At 41.2% G+C, this 19712-nt stretch overlaps 1 protein-coding gene across 2 annotated transcripts in view; it reads left to right on the plus strand.

Moving 5' to 3' along the window:
• The window catches only part of LOC125884950 (fibroblast growth factor 14-like), a 71068-nt gene extending 60689 nt beyond the window's left edge, over positions 1-10379 (plus strand). For both annotated transcript variants that reach the window (XM_049570258.1, XM_049570257.1), the window contains exons 4-5: positions 2217-2415; positions 3764-10379. In XM_049570258.1, the coding sequence (XP_049426215.1) occupies positions 2217-2415; positions 3764-3912 (348 nt within the window). In that variant the 3' untranslated portion in view covers positions 3913-10379. The remainder of the gene's footprint in view (positions 1-2216; positions 2416-3763) is intronic.
• The last annotated feature ends 9333 nt before the right edge of the window (positions 10380-19712 follow it).

The raw sequence follows: 19712 nt of genomic DNA on the forward strand, positions 1-19712 counted from the left end.
AGACGCCTCGACATCAAACATCTTTAATTTTAAAAGCAGCATTAAATGATGTATGACCTCACTGGCCAACATTAATAAGTGTCTGGCACCGCTCTGTGCACGCCAGCAAAGATCAACCTCCTTAACAACTGAATAATGAATCCGGTGTGCAGGTCAAGACTAAATATATATTATGAATTTGTTAATTTAATCCAGCAATGAAAAATGTTAAGCTCTTCAAAGAACAAAACCATGGTTACCATTTGATTTATGTGTGTCACTGACATTGCCAATAAATAGAGCATTCATTCATTATAACCTTGTCTTGTTTTGTTGCCAGCCAATCATTTAGTCACGTTTCATATCCCAGCAAGCCCCCCTGCACCTCCCTCCATTCATCCCCTAGAGCCACAAATGTGTGTGTGTCTGATCCCTCGCAGCTGCGTGTCGGTGCCACCCAGCCCAGCCTTAAATAAGTGTCTTCCTATGTTAGCATGAGTGGATGTATTAGAGCATGAGTTACAGCACATTATACGTTAAATTACCAATGCAAGTGTTTGTGTGTATTTCACTCTCTCACTCTTGCAGCCCCCCCCCCCCCCCCTTTCACAAGCCACCCACCCACTGACCCCTCCCTCTCAGCGCTGGTTGGTTGCCACGGCTACAGTGTCGCCTCTCTTCCTCATGTTGCTATGAGACTCGGACCAACAGACCTGAGCTGAATGACAATGTGTCTGTGGCTCTGGCAAGAGGCCCACAACAACCAATAAGAGACGGTCTAGACAAACACTTCCCAATCTGGGGTCTGGGGACCTCCAGGGTGATTGTTTGGGTTGGCAGGAGCCTCCTCAGCCATATGAGGCGTAGTTTATTAACACTATTTATATCCTCAGCAATTGTCTCAAAGAGGGAACGTGTCAGTCATTGTTAATGATTATGAAAGTTCCTTTATGAAATGTTGCCCTAAGAGAGGAGATACCTGATTTACATGGGAGATAACTGTTATGCAATAGCACAAAGATACATTATTTTACATATTTCATATTAACAGTGGATCACTGGCTGCTGTGTGTAATGTGAAAAGTGCTTCTCGTAATAACAAATCCACAGAAAAAGGTCTGATAACCCAACCTGCCTGCCAAGTAGCAAATGTCAGACAGACAAAGTAAGCTGGTGAAGGAAGTGGAAAAAGTAGCAGCTAGAAAGTGTCTTAAATTTTCACCATTTGTCATCGTGACAGAGCCAAATCCTCCAAGCCAGAGTCAGCTTGATGTGCAAATTGGCAATTCCCTGCTAACATGTGTGCCACATCAACTTAATAAGGTGATAATATGTCAGATGTTTGCAGTATGTCACGCACCTCCCAAGTCCTCTAAGAACCAGAAGATGCAGCTTTAAATGATTGTGTAGGTAATAATATCTGGTGTTGTTGAGAAGCTCTTAAACCCTGCTCAAAGACAGTTAGATCAGTTGATAATCATTAGCTGCAGTCTTAATATGGAAGTTTGCTATCCCAGCCTGATGTCATGCTGTGTTGATGTCATATAAGAAAACAGTAGAAAATCCCTACTAAAAATGACATTTCATTGACAAAGCTCCATCTTTTAGTTGTAAATACTGCTCGAGTATTTGCAATTCTTTTGATTTCTGGAGCCTGACTTCTCCGATTGCCTCGATTCTGACCTCCGCAAAAGGAGAATGTTTCATCTCAGGCTGCCTTTTGTACTTGCTGTGACTCAGTAGTGCAAGAGGACACTAGGGAGACAGGATTTTTTTTCCCAGTAAGAATAACACCTTGATTCAGAGCTGAAATATGCTCCGCTGGAGGCGCCTGCGACCATGGAAAAGAGTTCTGACACATAACAGCAGAGCTGATGTGGGCGGGAGGGTGAGATCTTTTGGGCTTTGTGTCACCCTAATCAATCCGCTTTTTTATCTGTTTAGTTTGTTATTCATGTGTGTACAGAGAGAGAGTGTCTGGGGAGAGTAACATGGGTTAAAGCAGCACATCATTCAGTCAGTGCTGTGCTGCTCCTCCCTGTCTGTGGCTGGGCAGTGTGGTTTCATTGTTTTCTTATGTCAGATTTATTGGCACACTGACACATATATATATTTTTTTAAATCCTTGTTTGTGTAGTATTCATTTTTCCCACATACAATAATTATTAAAATACTCCTTTTCCCAACATAATATGACCCATATCGCTTCCTGTCTGTCTGTCTGTCTGTCTCCTCAGGAACTGTTTACAGCCGAGTGTAAGTTTAAGGAGTCGGTGTTCGAGAACTACTATGTGATCTACAGCTCTATGCTCTACAGACAGAAGGAGTCGGGCCGGGCCTGGTTTCTGGGCCTCAATAAAGAGGGACAGGCCATGAAGGGCAACAGGGTCAAAAAGACCAAACCAGCTGCACACTTCCTGCCTAAACCTATAGAAGGTAACACACATTCACACACACATGATCCAGGGTTAATTTATTTAGTTTTATTTCATTTTTGGTTTTTGACCGGATTCCTTTGTTTGCTAAAATGCTTGTGGATGTTAAAGAAACATTATGCAACCTTTTCACTTAAATAACAGCTTCAACGTTGGCTGTTCTTGTACTTTGTAACTTTAATGAGCGGATAGGATCTCCCAAAGAAGAGTGGAACACTTTACAGCACGATGGCATACACCACTAGCTAGCTATAAGAAGCTAGCTCAGTTTTATCTTTCTTATTACAACCTTTAGATTTAAGGTGTCCTCACAAAGTGTTTGTAAACTTTTTACTGACATCATGGCAGAGGCAAAGAGGCCTAAAAGGACATTAATAAAAGAACCATTGTTGTAAAAATCCAAACCTCATACACTGTTACGAATGCATTAATTATGCTTTGTTATTGAACCAACTAATAAAAGGTTGCAAACTGTGTATACTTTCCTGACGGGAACTGGCGGGAAAACAACAATCCAGCAACAGAGTGTGCATCCCTGTCACTGTTATTTAGGAGTTTGAGTTGCAGGGTGAATGATTGATCAGTTTATGCGACCAGAGCTGATCAGATCAGTGGACGAGAGGAGCAGCTGCTGCAGAGGCAAGTGAAAGCAAACTATTCGACCTAGCATAACATACGGTTGAGTTTCACTTGCATCTGGCGCTCTGCTGCTCCGTCTGTGCTCAGAGTACAATCTGCACTCCAAGAGTGTGATGCAATTAATAACTCTGAATGAACACTACAGCTCCAGAAATATAAAATCAATATGTGGCGGCAGATGTTGGTATCGTGGCGGGCTGCCACCAATAAATAAATACGTGGGAAACCCTGCTGTTAGTTGGCATGTTCCCTTGGCTTCTGACGTCGTATTTACTGGTTCTTAATCCTTCAGCTTGTCAACACAAGGCACAAGGCTTCATGAGTAAGGGATGACATTGATGAAGTTACAGTCTTAGTTAGCAATCTTTCATGAATAATATTGGCAGGGATGTACACTCTGCTGATTGTCTTGGTTTTTCCAGTAGCTGTGAGACAGATCACTCAGGCAAATACCAATTCTTGCATAATGCTGCTTTAAGTTTTATTTTATTTTTTAGTTTTATGAGATTATAAAGACAAATCTTGTCCTCCTGCTCTTTGTTTCCTTCATTCATTCATGCTTTACTTATCTTGTCTTTTACCCCTTTTTAATCCTTGTTACTCTCCTCTCTTCCCACTCCTTCTCCTGTATACTTTCTTTAATCTCTCTCCTTCCTTCCTTTCCTCACCCTCCTCCCACTTCCCCGTCCGCCTTTTTCTCCCACCACTAGTTGCGATGTACCGAGAGCCTTCATTGCACGACGTAGGGGAGGCGGTGCCTAAACTCGCCGGGGGCCCGCCTTCCAAAAGCACAACCAGCGAACCGGTGGTCATGAATGGCGGCAAACCAGTCAACAAACCCGACAAAGAGGAGACATAACCCAGCCCCCCGTTTAACTCTCCCCTGGCCAACCGGAGGCCAGGAAAAGCCAGAGACTCGCCCCGCTGCTGTGCTCTCACAAAACTAAACTGCAACAAAAGGTAACCAAACAAACAACAGCTCAAGTTCTGACTGGTCAGCAGTGGGGCCGCACGTCCCGCCTCAGCTCTTCCCCTGTTGGACAGATCCGATGTTGTGGGGAAGAGCACTGCGGCTGGTGGCTGGGGGGAAGAGGAGGATGAAGACCGTAAAGTCAGGCCAATGCCAGACGGATATTTTGGAACTGGGACAGCCCTCATGTGGGACACGAAATGACTTCTTAAAGTATAAACAAAACAAAGAAAAAATGGAAAAAAATGTCGTCTTCACCGGTATTTTTCTGTGACAATCTGTAAGAATGAGGCCCCTTTTTTTTCCTCTCCTGATAGTACTGTTTTCTGTTGCCAGGTATGCTTGCTTGCTGGTGGCTACACACACACACACACACACACACATACACACACACACACATGCACACAACTCCTACCCAAAATCGACCACTTGGATTCGATCTTTGAGTAAATAAAGAACAGATTAAAGCAAACATCGGGCAAAGAGAATGCTTTAAATACCAAACACTGATGATTCAGAGGATGCTTAGTCATCGATCAATTAAGATTTGGCACAAGACCTTCTCTACTAAGCTTATAATGAAATGTACTTGAAAATGGCCCTCTGCATTATATACAAGGCAACCCATCGTATGACATGTCCCTGATTTTAATCACATACGATACGAACATACGAGCTGTTAAAAAGAGAGAGTTCTTATTTGACACCACATAGCTTAAAGCATGTTTGTCTTTTCAGTATGCCTTTGTTATCTTTTTGTTGGATGGTTTATTACTGTATTCTGCATACACAGAGCACTAGTGATTATCGAGCTACGTTGTTGTACAGACACAAAAGAGATTTTAGTGTCTACCTCTCTGTCTTTTTTTTCTGTCCCCTTTTGAATTCCATAACGTCACTGACACAAGTGTAGCTCAGGAGAGGAGGAGAACAGCTGACGTGTCAAGTAAGGAGTTTTGGTATCAAGTTGCTCAAATTAGTGCGTAGCTGAAGCCAGAACGATTTCCACAAATTCCCTGTTTGTAGCAACACGGAGTGCACAGGAGGCATGCTGGCGTCCAAACAGCATGGTAGCAGTCAGTGTTTACATGGAGTAGCAGAAATTGCAGAGGGTCAAACCTCAAGAACGGTCAGTAGTATTTTTCCTTTCTGTTGCCTTCCCAAGTACTTGAAGTTAAAGGTAGGAATGAGGGTAAAAATGAACAGGGTAAATGATGTTAAAGCCACTTTGTGTTGAACTTAACTGCCCAGTGGTTCTTTCAAAAAAGACACTTAGGTAGACAGCAATACACGCCAGGTCTTCACATGTCCTAATCTTCAAAGTTATTACAGCTCTCAAATAAATATTAATTTTAGAGGAGTACAGTTTTAAAGTAGCATATATACACAGTATGTGGATACTTTGCACAAGTGGATGCAGATCTGTGTGTCACTGGCTGCATTCAGACTGCAGGCAAATCAAATTTTTAAGACAGATTGTCCACACTGTTATTTGCAAGTGATCAGATTAGAGTTGTGTGTACAGAGTGTGTGTTAACAACATCTGTAACAACGTGGCTATGCTGATGACGCGGCTTTCCAACGCAGAAGCATAAGAAATGGAGGTTAGGGGTGTCCCCAACTAAGAATTTGCAAAGTCGAATCTGATTCATCAAGTGTTGCCGATCATTGACTCATTGTCAAATCATGTTTTGTTTTCTTTTGCTAAATGATTCATGTTCTTAATTTTGAAATAGAACTTGTTTTATAATTATACATCTTCCATTCAGCCCTGTATATTGTGTGTACGGGGTGAGTGTGTACATGTGGCGATGTCCACAGTAAAAAGAGCGAACATAAGAGATCGATAGACAGACAGAACACGCCACTTAGTTTGGGTTCTGCTTGCTGTCTGTGGCTGTAAACAGAACTTTGAGACAGAAAGATGCAAGCCACTGATTCTATTGTGACAGAACCATTGAGAAGTCTAAAAAATATTTAGCGCTACCAAAACAAGCTATGATTTAACCCAAACAATTCTATGTAAAAATCAGACAGTCAGCACCACCGTGAGCTGAATGGCATGATCCTTTGTTTCATAACCACATTTTCCCGCAGCTATGACGATTCCACTGTGAGATTAGCAGTTGAATCAGGCTCCTTAGATCAAATCGTCAAGTCGTTGACTATCCAGCGTCGCCCCTGATGGAGGTCTACCATTTTGACCACCAAACAATCAAACTTTGAAGTCGTGGTGCAGAACTACTCTGTTGTACCACACATGCTCGTCCATAGTGCTCATCTAGAAGCAGAATGGATTCTGCTCAGCACTTCTGTCCCTCTGGATTTGACGTCATCATTGTGTGACGCATTGTCAGTGATGCAAAAGATACTTTGAAATCCGATATGAGCGTCCAGGCTGAGAAATCGCATTTCAAATCACCTCCAAATGTGTTTTTTTTTGCTGTCCACACACTCTAAAATCAATCTGATTACAATCTGGATATAATGAAAAATGGATTTGGGATTGCAGTCTGAACAAGGCCAGTATGTCTGCGTGGATCAGGGCTGATCTGATCATATGTATTTTAATTTCAGGAGGAAATATATTTTTTTGACAAGACAGAGGGTGTGAACTTCACATTGTGGCTCTAAATTGGCCTGCACAGCGTCCTATACCAGCAGGTTACATTACTAAAACAGTATTAGAAATGTGGTTTGTGTAACCGCCAAAAACAAACAGCACACACTGATTGCAGTTTCAAATCCCACCACTGAAATGCAGCTCTGAGTGAAATGTTTCGAACTACAGGGCAGAAAATCAAATGCCTTGAAATGAAATTAAACCAAATAGATTCCCATGCTTTGCCCTCTCACTGTGACAGTCAACATGGCACCAATCTGTTCTGGACTTGAATCCTGTTCGACACCCAGGCTCTCTGTTTACTCGTCTTTCTAAGACAGCAAGACTAGACGCCAATTAACTCTTCAGAAAGTTACACCAGTAGTCCGTCATATCCCTGAGGAGATGTTAATACTGTGATCCCACACTTCATATTAGTGTCAGCGACAATGAGGCACAGATGAATGAATATATTCAGTAAGAAACACAAACTGTGCGTCTCTCTCACTTTGAATCCTGATTTTTAAGCAAAGTAACCACTTTGCATTTTAATCAGATCCTTGAAACACTGTCATATTTGCTGAAGATGAATGACCTCCACTGACGTTCCCAAAACTACAAAGAGACAAGACAAAGCGGCCGCCCTAGACACAAAACCACAAGGCTGTATGATTAATCCTCACAGTTGTTCCGACATTAAACGAGCTACCCCCAGCCTCAGCAACAGGTGTGTGTCTGTGCAGCAGGTCAAACACTGCGGCTGTTGCACACAAGCCAAGCCTCTCCGACATGTTTCATGTTGTCACGCTGTGTTGTACTGTACAGAGGATACACTCGGCTGCTGAAGAGACTGTGAAAATACAAGACAGCTCACAGTGTTTCTAATTGGCATTTCTCAGATTTGTTCCTCACATTCACCACATTTTTCTCTCCTCTGATTCTCATTAGCTGTTACTTGCCTTCAAATATGTGTGGCTGAGCAGCTCACATTGCGTAAACATATCTAGTCTCACATCCATAGCTACTGTTTGATATAAAGGTATTTTATAAAAGAAAGATGTCAGTGAAATATGTGTGAAATAAAAGAAAGATCAGAGTTTCTGTGTACCCTGGAAATCTGCAAGTGCACGTGACATGTATCATGAGAATGTTTGCTGGTTGTAGATTCTTGCTATGTGAGTGCCTCTCATCCCCAGCCAAGCTCGAGATGTGAGATCCAGGGTGGCTGCAGATTTATGCTAAACACTCGGCCGTCCTGGGCTCCAGCAGGGTTTATCCAAGATTTCCAAATTCTCAAAGTCGCTTGACTCCAGCTCTGTCGAAGTGGGATGACGGTAATGTGGAAGAAGTCTTTTAACCGGTGTTGTGCTTGTGTCACGTCAAAGAAATGTGGATGTAATGTTGTGTCACAGTAGGGGTTACTACGTAAAAAAAAAACAAACCCTGACAATCAGGTCTGTAAACTTTTATTTTTTAATGTGTCCTGTGTTGTCTCCGCTGCTTGTGTCTAAGAAGCCACTTTAATTACAGCATAGAGTATGATGTTTTTGTATTTGCCTGAGCAAACGTTAAGAGATACAATCCAGGACAGCAACTGCTTTCCACTGAACGATTATCAAGCAGCTAATTTGTCTGCACTGCTGGCAGAGGAAAAAGATCGACTTAGCAAAAGAACCAAATCTTCCTCCGTTCAAAGAGGCCCAGCTTGTTAGGTTAGAAGTAGGGTCCACGTGTGAAAGCAGCTATTGAAGATCTGTGGCACATGCTCAAGAATTAATGATAGCTGAGGCCAGAGAAAAAGGGGCCTGGTTTCCTGGCTGCTGACCAAAGACACTGCTACAATAGTGTTTCCAGGCTGGTAATCACAGTTACTGGTTCAAACAACGACGGCGCAATTACTGTCAGTGTCTCCTGAGAGATTTCTCTCCACTGGTGGTTCGCCAGGTACCAAGGCTACAATTATGAGATATCTAACAGCGAGCTCTGCACAGGAAAGAGAGCAGCTGATTTAATTAGAAGTGAGCAATCATGACAACCCGGGTCACTTTTAATTTCCACATACAAGTACCACTTGTGTTCTCATGGCAGGTACACATGTAGCCATCTTACTTTGTCCTGCATGAACTGTAGCTCTGAAATCAGAAAATGGACACGAGAACATAATGGGACAAAAAGGCTTGTGTGACCCGACCACTGCAGTACAGGTGCACTTTAGAGACACAGGGACATGTAATGGTTCGCACTGTACTCATGATGTAGCTGGTCTCCCTCAGGTTTTCTTTTCTTTTTCCTTTTTTCTCCATTCCACTTTATTCCTCTGACAAAAGACTGCCTTATTACATCTGAATCTGAAACGAGACAGTAAACGCACTCTCCTGTTGTTGTTTTTTCTCAACACTCATCCCACACAAACACACAAAGCAGACACACACTCTTCATCTTATTTTACGTTTCAATTATCCTTTGATCCCCAATCTTCTGTTCACTGTAACTATGCTAGCTTTTGCTCTCTGCTCGTTTTGTAATCACGCAGCCAGAGAACTTCTTCCCACCTCCTCTTTTCTCCTCCTCCTCTCTCTGTTCGGACTGTTTCCCACTTGTTGCATGTTTTTTAAAAGAGGAAAGATGACTGGGGCTAATGCATGTGGTAATTTAGGAAATGTGTTATCATAAACAAAACAAACATTTACAGTGTAGCACCAGTGAAACTTTGCATCTGGCTCGTTGGTTTGCTGCAGCCACTTTTGATGTTTGTGTAATTTTTACATTTTCCCGTGGCATCAGAAACAACTCACAGAGACACATTGTTTCCAAGCACAATCCATCACTGCATTAATGGAGCAAAGGAAGAATGAATCAAAATTACTTCATATCGCTAACATTGTTACACTAATGCATGTCTTGCGTGGAATACTTTCAGCAGAGCATCAATATTTAATTCTGGAGGCTGAGAGCAGGAAAATTATAAAAAACAGTAAGTAATTGTTTGATTTCCTTTGCTGCTTCATTTAACAATGATGGATTGTGCTCAGGGAGTTATTTTAGATGCTGGTAGATGTAGAAATAGATGCCCTGATTAAGGACCGTCACACAACATATAGTATTACATATTGTGACTTTTAAGGTGGGCAAAAATGGTGTTACGCAGCTGTAAACTAACGAGAGATGGTTTAGGTTTTCCTCCTCAATCAGTGCTGCCACTGGTGGTCACATGCTGTATTACAGCAACACAGAATGATTTAACATGGTTTGTATTGACATCAATGAAAAAAAACATAACCTGATGCTGTTTTTTCCCACCTTCTAATCATAAAGGAGATTGTGTACCGTCGAGTGAGTCTGGGTTTCCAACATTCTCCCTGTGCCCAATGTCAAGAGGAACTGTGTGACCTAAACGTCCGGGTTATATCACTGATATGTAGTGTCATAGTCCTGGATCAGGGGTTAATGAAAACTAGTGCACACATATAATTACATGTTCAGTTTCAAAGTGAGACTGTGATTAACTGCAGGATGGAGAACACATTGAATAAAGCCGTAGATTCACAACCTTCTGTGTCTGGCTAATGCAAACCATGCTATGAGCCAGATGCAATGTGTCCCAGGTGTTTACCTTAAAGGAGATTACTCTGTCTGTCAGTAAATGTACAGTTACCTTTACATACATATTATGCAAACAGTTTGTCTGCACTGTACAGTTTGTGTCCAATCCATTGTATACACACAGAAAACAATATTGAATAAAGGATTTATAGAAAGGAAGTGTGGCTGGACTGATTTACTGCACAGTGTGTCTCTCTCTCATCCGTTTATTTCTGTATAAGATAAACTTTCATAGATGTCATCACTGACTTTATTCATCCATTCAACTTAAGCACTCTTCACTTATAGGTTTACTCTTCATACCATTCATGCTTTGTGTTGACTGAAGGGCGGGCTGTTTGTCGTCACCCATTTCAGCACAGAGTTTAATAGTTTTGTAATCATTAGTTCTTGTTTTTCATTCTGTTTTTAGTTTTTGTTTTCAATTCAGTTTCGTGTCAGTCAGTTTCAGTAGTAGTTTTACTGTTTTTATTACAATATGTGGGCCATTTGTTTATTCAGGGGACATATCTAAGAAGTTTGAAATAGTTATTACAATACAAACAATACAACACTTTGTGAAGGCAGTTGTTGCCTCCTCATGCTTGTTGTGACCAAACTTACGAAAACACGACCTAAAGACAAGGGCTGGCACAAGAGAAGGTTTTCACCACACGACAATTGGAACCAAAAGAGTTCACAATTACAATATCATTTCAAAATTTATAAAAGAAGAGAAAGTCTGTAATGGCAAAAGGAGCAATTACATTTAATGGATAGTGAAAGGGCCATCAGTTGGCGTTAGTGGAGAGAGACAAAGCAGACAGAAAGAAATGGAAATTACTTTAGAGGCGCTGGATTATTTACACTGTAAATATTTTATGTTTAGATTACATTATGTACACAGTGTAAATATATGTAAATATATGTGCAATATTAACATGACATCAATATTTCATTTTTAATTATCGCAGTTATTGTCAATACCTTTATATTATGAAACCCTGAAAATATATGTTTCATATTTGTTTTGTTTTATTTTAGTTTTGAAATGCACAATATTGATTTAGTTAGTCACAGTTTAGTAAGTTTTTAGTTTAGTTTAAGTTGACCATAATAACCTTGTTCAACGGCAATAAAGGTTCAGTAACTGGCTACATTTAAGTGCCATTGTTGGTAAGGGTGTAGCTTTGTGTTGCTGGCATACATATGTATATCATCCTGCAATTAGTTTGTGGCAATTTGATGAATTTATTTTGCAATTCACACCTGTAAACAAAATCAACTGAAGTAATTAAGGTATTGACACTACATTTTGACAGCAGGCCCCTCAAAACTATAACAATGCAGGGGCTGCAAATCTTTTTTAAACAAGGTGTCACTATTAGCAATTCAATTAAGATATACAAAGTACTAACAGACAAACACAGAACCAATAAGAATGAAAATCCAAGACCAGTTGAGGGAATCCCAAAAAGAGTTAGAAGAGAAAAAATAAATAATTAATAATGATGACAAATTAATTAACCTGTGTTTCTTCTATATTTAAGCTTCTATATTTGCCACAAAAGTTGAAAATGCCAGGTGGCAAAAAGGCATGTGGTTGATCCTTTGATAAAACAACAGATTTTCTCCACTTGTAAATAATACATTACATCCTTAATCTGGTGTCCATATGTTGGACATGAAGAGTCCTTCCAGAAGTGAGTAAAAAGAGACAATGTCCACTTGGGCTCTACTTAAGTTAACACCTAGAGGAGTTACTGCAAATATTGCCATGGACATAGATGTTGAACAATGTTGAAAAAGTTTTGAATAATAAATCCCAGAAATGAAATAGTTTCAGACAGGAGCTTCAATTTTGATGCAAAGTGTAAAAGATTAGTGTACCTAAATTTCACACAGGAAAAAAAGAATCCAACTAAGTAAGACAACTAAGTGTAATTAACTCTGTCTTAAACCACATTAACCAAAGACACAGAGAGAAGCAGCATCAGTCAGTTTCCACAGAGCAGAGTTTGATGGAAGCACCATTAAACAGCTCCACTATCAGGCAGACATGTATGGAGAGAGCTGTGGAGACAGCTCGGCAGACACATTCAGACAGGTTGACAGGCAGGAAGACACACACACAGACACACACACACACACAATCACACCGCACTGCCTGGCCTCCTTTAAATGACAGATGAACCAGCAAATACTGTAATTAGGTGGATGTCATTAAGATTTGCATATGTAAATTTAATGTAAATTAGGTGTACTTTAAAGGGCAACATGGTGTTTAATTAGCAAGATGGGGGTTATAAAGAACTGTAACTTTAATTATATCCAATGAAACACTGCATGCTTCATCTCTCGTTCAAACTGATGATCGTTGTAATGTTTTTCATCACTTGTTAAAGTATTAGGATTGTGGACTTGGTCGTGATTTCATTTCCTGCAGTAATTCTTCCTTAAAATGTTTTCCTCCTGTCACTCTCTGTCATTTTAAGTATTTAGTTTCACCATCTGTTCTGCCATCATGTGCACTGTCACATCTTTTGTAGCCTGCTGCATAAATTTAGGTTTTTACTTCCATACTTTGTCATCCTTCTGCGCTTGTGTGATTCATCTCTCTGCAAACAAATGCAATCGCTTTAATGTGAGCAATGTGATGTTAAGAATAGCTTCAGCTGCTAATTTGTAGTTCCTCCATGGTCATGTATATATCTGATACAATTTATATGCTGCAAAGGCCTTATCATGGATCTGTTATTAGTCGTTATCTTTCTCTGTGCAAACATCCATCACGTACACATGCATCCTCTGCAGACCGTGTAATTGATCATTGAAGGAGTCGATGACAGGATCTAGATCTGTGGAGTCCTTCTGTCAGCACAGTCTAATGTCTTTTAACCCTTTAGAGGGATACTCTGCTGATTTTCAACCAGCTTTGTATCAAAACAGTGTGGGTCGTGTGTGTAAATGAACTGTGGTAAACTTCCCTCCATCTTGCCAGTGCCCAGATCTCCCTGCGAAATGCGTCATCTGGTGGATTTTTGCTGGCTCTGAGGCTTTTGCTCAAACTACAGACTGTACTTCAGCATTTTTGTACGACTGCCAAAATGGACACGCAGAGTATAGAAGCAGATCGAGAGAAAGAGAGCAGCTGATCAAATATGAACCAAGATTCTGTCACTGCATCGTCTATTTCTCACCTAAACTGTTTTCTGAAACATGTTTTAGCTCAACCTTTTTTGTAATTTGAGATCACTTGTTACCAACTGGCCACCATATTATTTCCTGTGTCAGAATAGACAAACTTGCATTATGTTACCTATCCATTGGAGTGTTTATTGGTGGCACAGTGCATTCTGGTAGATGTAGGTTTTCTACCTCTTGAGCAAAAGCGAATGCTCGGTCCTTTTTCTCATACTTCTTCTGAATTGAAGCAAAAGATGAATTATACAATCATTAGTTCTTTTAGGGCCCCATACTGTAATATCAGTATTAAGATGTGTCCTACTTTTCACAAAGTCATTCTTTCTCTATGGTTATATGACAAATTGCTTGACCCGACAGTGTTTCCAGTCGCCATTTCTTTGGCTTCAGCACCATAGCTACTATTGAGGACACCTAGGTTAAAGTCTCAATATAGTGTCCCATTTGCCTCTTTACTGTGGACTGTCCAACAAGATGAAAATGGCACCATGGATGAGGTTCAGCTGGTGAAATCATCTTTGTTTAGAAAGGTTACTAACTGAGTAAAACAAGCCAGAATTATCTACATGGCAGCCATGACAAGAGCTTTTAGAATTCTCTCTATGCTATGGAAACATGCTACAATTCATGTAAATGCACTGTTGCTTATTAATTATTTTCCATCTTATGCTGTAACCTGCGAACATGCTTTTGTGTTTTGAACTTTCAACAATGTGTGAAACCAATTGGTGAATTTGGACATTGCGCTACTGTTGTAGAATAATCAAGGTGATGTGCTTTTCCATCTTCGGAACATTATAGTTTCACCACAGCAGGCCCACATCAATAACATCTGATGTCACATCAATTATGGAGCCTTGTGTAAGTGCAGTCGGATTCTCTTAAGCCCCTTTCCCACTGGACAAAACACAAGTAACGCCCACTAACACACGGCTTTTGTCTTTAATAGGAAATGTTACTATTGCATTCCAGGGAGAAATAACTTTGCAGAAGTCACAAGTTTCTCTGACCTCCATGCTGCTTTCTGGTAACTAACCTGTTTTCCAGGGTGTTCATGACGTTGAATATTCTTCTACTGCAGAGCCCTGTACCCAGCTGTCGTCTAGTGGCAATGAGAAAGGAATCTATTGCTTATTTTTAGTGTGTTTTCCCATTTTTTCAAAACCTGCATCTGTGCGATAATTATGGTGGCCAATTCACCTTCACACCTTTCCCTGACCTCATGACGTTACCATGGAGATCAAGGTTAAGTGTTTAGGAAAAGACATAGGACATTATTTTTCTGACTATGTGACAGTCTGGGATTTTAAAATCCTGGCTACGGCCCTGTTTGGCTCCACTATGTGTGCTTTGACTCAATCAATGAGATCACTTTGGCCACCAGCAAAACTAAAACTCCATTATGCACAAAGCAAAATGGCTGAACAGTAATCTCTTATTAAAAAGCAGCCAATTATAGCCGGAAAGCAAAATGACATTTTGTTATCACATAGCACAAAATGTTTCGATTTCCCGTCTTTTTGATTAATTTCATTAAAACAGCATCGAGTTGGGATTTTTGGTCTCTTATCTGCCACAAACGCACACTCGCACGCGCATGCACACACACATACACACACAGACAGTACCCGTGCTGAAGCAGTGTGTTTGAGGTGGCATTGAGAGCTCACTTGAGAGCCTGTTTCTGTCTGCCTCATTATCATCAAAGACAACAGGCGCTCCAGTACATGCACACACACACTTACATGCTCACACACACGTGCACACGCCCTTGCATGCACATGCACACACAAGGCATGCGTCATAGATGGTTTTCATAGTAATCATGGCCACTTCAAGCCCCAGCGTCCCTCACCACTGCTGTCTCATGAAAACCTTGTATCTCCAAACAACTGTGAAACTAAAAAAGCAGTGCAGCTTGAGCCCCTTGGTTTTTTTTCTTCCCAGTTATCCAGTGGTGTTTTTAAATTATCTCATGAACCAACGTGTGATTGGAATTTTCGCGTGAGCGTGGAGCGTGAGATCTTTTAACTGAGGCTGAAACATGAAAATTAGCAACAATATGAGGTTTTCACACAACACTAGCATTATGTAAGGCAGCCTGCAGTTTCATGATGTCCCCATGGCAACCAGACTGCTGTCAATCACTCTGAAAAGGTTAAGATCAAACCCCCCACTCTTTTGTAATTACTGCTTCCATGTCTCATTAGCGTTATTTGATGTATGTAAAAAAAAAAAAAAAAAAAAAAGTTTTTTTGCTGTTAATTTTCTTCGTTTCATGTTCTCATATAAAATCTAGATATCACGGGAAATTAAAAGTCTGCACTGAAACCAAGACTGATGATCATTAGAATGAATAACATAATGCCCTGATGTCTATTTGGATTAAATTTGACCCAAACGATTCATTAGAATTCAAAATCAGGCTCCGTTTGTCAACCTAAGCCTCCTCAGATGAAACGGTACAGGTGAAGGTCAGAGGTCAGAGTCGTCATACTGTCGCTGTCACTCATTCGTCTTCATTTCTGTTCCCTGCTCGCTCCTCCCCTTTGACCCCCTCTCTTCCATTTGCACCTCTTTTCCTCCTCACATCTCCTCTCATCATCACCCTCCCCTCATTCATCACTCCTCCTCCTCTCCTCTTCTTCACAACAGCAGGAAAGGGAAGAAAAAGGTTGATGAAGAAAGAGAGGGCGGGAGGAGAGAAAGGAATAATTTATCTCTCAGGTGATAAGTGACATTTGATGGACACTCACACACACACGCACTGGCACACACACACACACACACACTCAGAGTAGGGCAGAGCAGCATCTAGCCAAGCAAACACGCAGTCTGAATACTGATTAACCAATCAGAGCCCATTTCTGCCTGGCACCAGAGACACTCCTTGGCTGCCATGGCAACCAAGAAAGCATCATAGCTGAAAGGAGAGGGAGGAAGTGCCTCGGTGTGTGAGTGTGCATGTGTTAAATTGAGAAAAAGAAAAATCTATCTCCTCCATCTTGAGGAATATTCACAATGTGTTTTATTGTTGAACTGATCATTTTGATGACTGGTTGCTATGGTGATTATTTTATGTTTGGCAGCCATCTTTCATGCTTTAAATCATTCAAAGTTCAGACCAATGATTTGCAATGAAATAAAACCATTTTAGAGAAAAGTTGCATTGGTGGTAACTGGCCGGTCTTAGTCTGGCCACCAGACAATCAGAGATCTCCGCCTTCTGATAGTCTGGGGACACTCCTTTCTGAAGTGTGTTTAACACACCGGCAAAAACGGCCGGCAACAAAGCAACGCCTCTTGCATTTTTGAAAAGGACACTCCCCCTTTTCTCGTCTGCAAGGACACAAACACACAGAGAGCTTGAAAATGGATGCCGAGAGATTTAACTCTGTTTTATCAAATGTGTGCGCAGTCCACAAGATTGTGGAAATGAAGGACTTACCGCTGCATGTGTTTCTAGTCGGACTATGTTTACGAACAAGAGTTCAGTGAGCCACAGAAGGACCGCCCTGCAGATTTACTATTGGTTCTGCAACATAGGGAGTTTTTTTAAAAATTGTATCCGCCCATTAATTGTATCCGCCCATCTAAACACAAAATCAGGGAGAAAGTCATCAGTCTTTAGTTAAGCAAAGCGTCTAAAGACTGACTTGTGAGTCTAGGCCGGTCTGAGCTTGACTCAAGCCGGCTGATGATGTCGCCTGCAACTCAGCTGGTTAAATCACCGGCAGCTGGTTTTAGGACATAACGCTTGTCACCTGTTTCGACAGCCAATTGGTTTGCAGTGAAGTTGATTACTGTAACTTTAATTGTAAGTATGATATTATCACTTGTCATTTTGTTGAGGAAATGTCATCAAGCCTGTTGCTGGTTTTATTCTGGACTGTACTTTGGCAACAGCATGTCTGACACACTTTGGTGACTGTGAAACATTTAATTATCTCAGAGGCCCTGAAAGAGAGGAAAGAGAGCAAAATTAAAGACAGGGAGAGCCTTTGTCTCGCTGCTTTGGCAATATTGTTCTCAACTGTCATGCAAATGAGGAGCAGTGGACTGAGAAATGCAGGGAGAGATGAGTAGCACATACAGAGATAGTCAGTGGAAGTCGTGCTTTATTATCCCATATGGAGCCAGATGCAAGGAGTGTGCTTTAAATCCAGTGTGTCAGTGTGTGCATTAAATCTAAACTTTCTGAATTAGGTGTCATCCACACTCAGTACATCAGGAAACAATAACTTACTGTATAGCACTGCAGAGAATGTGATTATAGAGTGTATTAAAGTACAGAACTGCTGCATGTCACTACACAAACAGTCCTATTTACTCATCCAATCCCCAAGATTTAGGTTTTACCACGCACCCCTGAGCCATGCTGTTGCTGGCACACACACACACACACACACTCATGAAGCCATGAGTCATGGGGTGGTTTTCACAGTAATCACGTCCACTTCAAACCGCTGCGTCACTTATCGTCTCTGTGGAGCTGCATCGTGTTTAGCTTGACCATCGCACACATTCAGTCTTTTTTGAAGTGATCAAAATGGCAGAATTCAGTCAAGTGTTGACGGTAAATCACGATTTCTAGTACCAGCTCGTAAGGATTATTACTGACAACGAGCACAGGTCAAGTGTGTTGCCAGAATAAAATAAACCTTTGGTATAAATTAACATTGGCATGAGCACTGTGTTGCACTCAGCCCCTCTGAGCATCACTTCAGTCGTCTGTATTCACTTTCAAAGCATCAGCAGTAAGCCGGGAGGAAATTTGGGGGATTATTGAGTGCTAAAACAAAACCAGGCAGTGTTATCCCAGGTTTAACCCTTGACTGTCATATCGCTGGGTTAACATTTAACAAGTGTGGCCTTAAAAATCTGGATTAGTGATAAACCCTGGGTATTCAGAGACTGTCCTCACCAGAAAATAGGACCCCCTTTGCCTTCAGAACTGTCTTTATTTTTCATGTCATAGATTCAACAAGATGCTGGAAACATTCTTCAGAGATTTTGGTCCATAATGACATGATAGCATCACACAGTTGTTGCAGATTTGTCGGGTGCACATCCATGATGCAAATCACCCGCTCCACTGCAAGCTCCCAAAGGTGCTCTATTGGATTGAGATCTGGTGACTGTGGAGGCCATTGGAGTACAGTGAACTCATTGTCATGTTCAAGAAACACTTGAGATGACCTGATCTTTGTGACATGGTGTAACTTTATTGCACATATATGTTAACAATAGGAAAAGTGAGGAAATGTTCTTTTAAAACACTAAACTGAGTGCGCATCTCCTTGGTGTTTGGATATCTGTGTGTAAGTAAGATATTATTAGATAGACGGATGGGGAGAACAGAGAAAAGGATGAGTGGATTATTACAAGATTTTGAAGGGCACCTCAGCAGGTTTAATATTGAAGTCAGAAAGAAGCCTTCAATATCCGAATTCATAAATATTGCATTTCATATGAATATGATTTCCCTGGCTGCCTCTCATCTGACAAACACACACCAACATCATATTATAATTTGGGATATTCTAGTCTCCTGTTATGAAGCTGCCTCATCAGCTGTTAACCCACTAATAAGACGCTCTTGAGGGCTGGGGTTTGTAAAGTCTGCTGTGTACAGTATGTGCCGCAATCTGCATTTATAGTGTGTGGAACATGTATATTTGTGTCTATGCAGATAGGCTTTTACAGTTTCTGAAGGCTGAGAAAGCCAGAGCACCACTGTAAGTTAAAATGACTGTTGAAACTTGTGGAAACAGTTCATATTTTATTGGAAATAGAGGACTATGGATGTGAATGGAACAGAAGAAGAATGAGCCAGAGCTGGGTCAAAAGAGGTAGCGTTTTTTGGGCCTTACAGGTTACTCAGCATGTTGGTTCATTCACAAAACAACCCCACGATGCCGGGCAGGAGCCATATCGAGCGTTTTTTTTATCCCCCCATTTTTAGAGAGTGGCTTTGAAGTCACAGCTCCATGGTTTGAGAGAGAGCAGGGGAGAGAAAGAGCACTTCCTTTTGGAGGTTTCTGAGAATAGGCCGCTTTATTTCTGTCTACCTCTTTGCGGGTACGGAAAGAGAAAAATGGACTGGAGCAGAGAGAGAAGAGAGTCAGCCAGACAGAGAGATCAATGCCCAACTGCAGCACAAAGCGCAAGAAAAAAATAAAGTGTTTTTCTTTGCTTTTAAGCAGCAGTAGGTGTGCAGGTTTGGTGACCTTGGCAACTGGCAATGGAGCAGAACATTTGATTGGAGTGTGTGCATGGGAGTGTGTGTGTCACATGCAGG

The sequence above is a fragment of the Epinephelus fuscoguttatus genome, linkage group LG24 (genome assembly GCF_011397635.1).
Source record: "Epinephelus fuscoguttatus linkage group LG24, E.fuscoguttatus.final_Chr_v1".
Taxonomy (NCBI): domain Eukaryota; kingdom Metazoa; phylum Chordata; class Actinopteri; order Perciformes; family Serranidae; genus Epinephelus; species Epinephelus fuscoguttatus.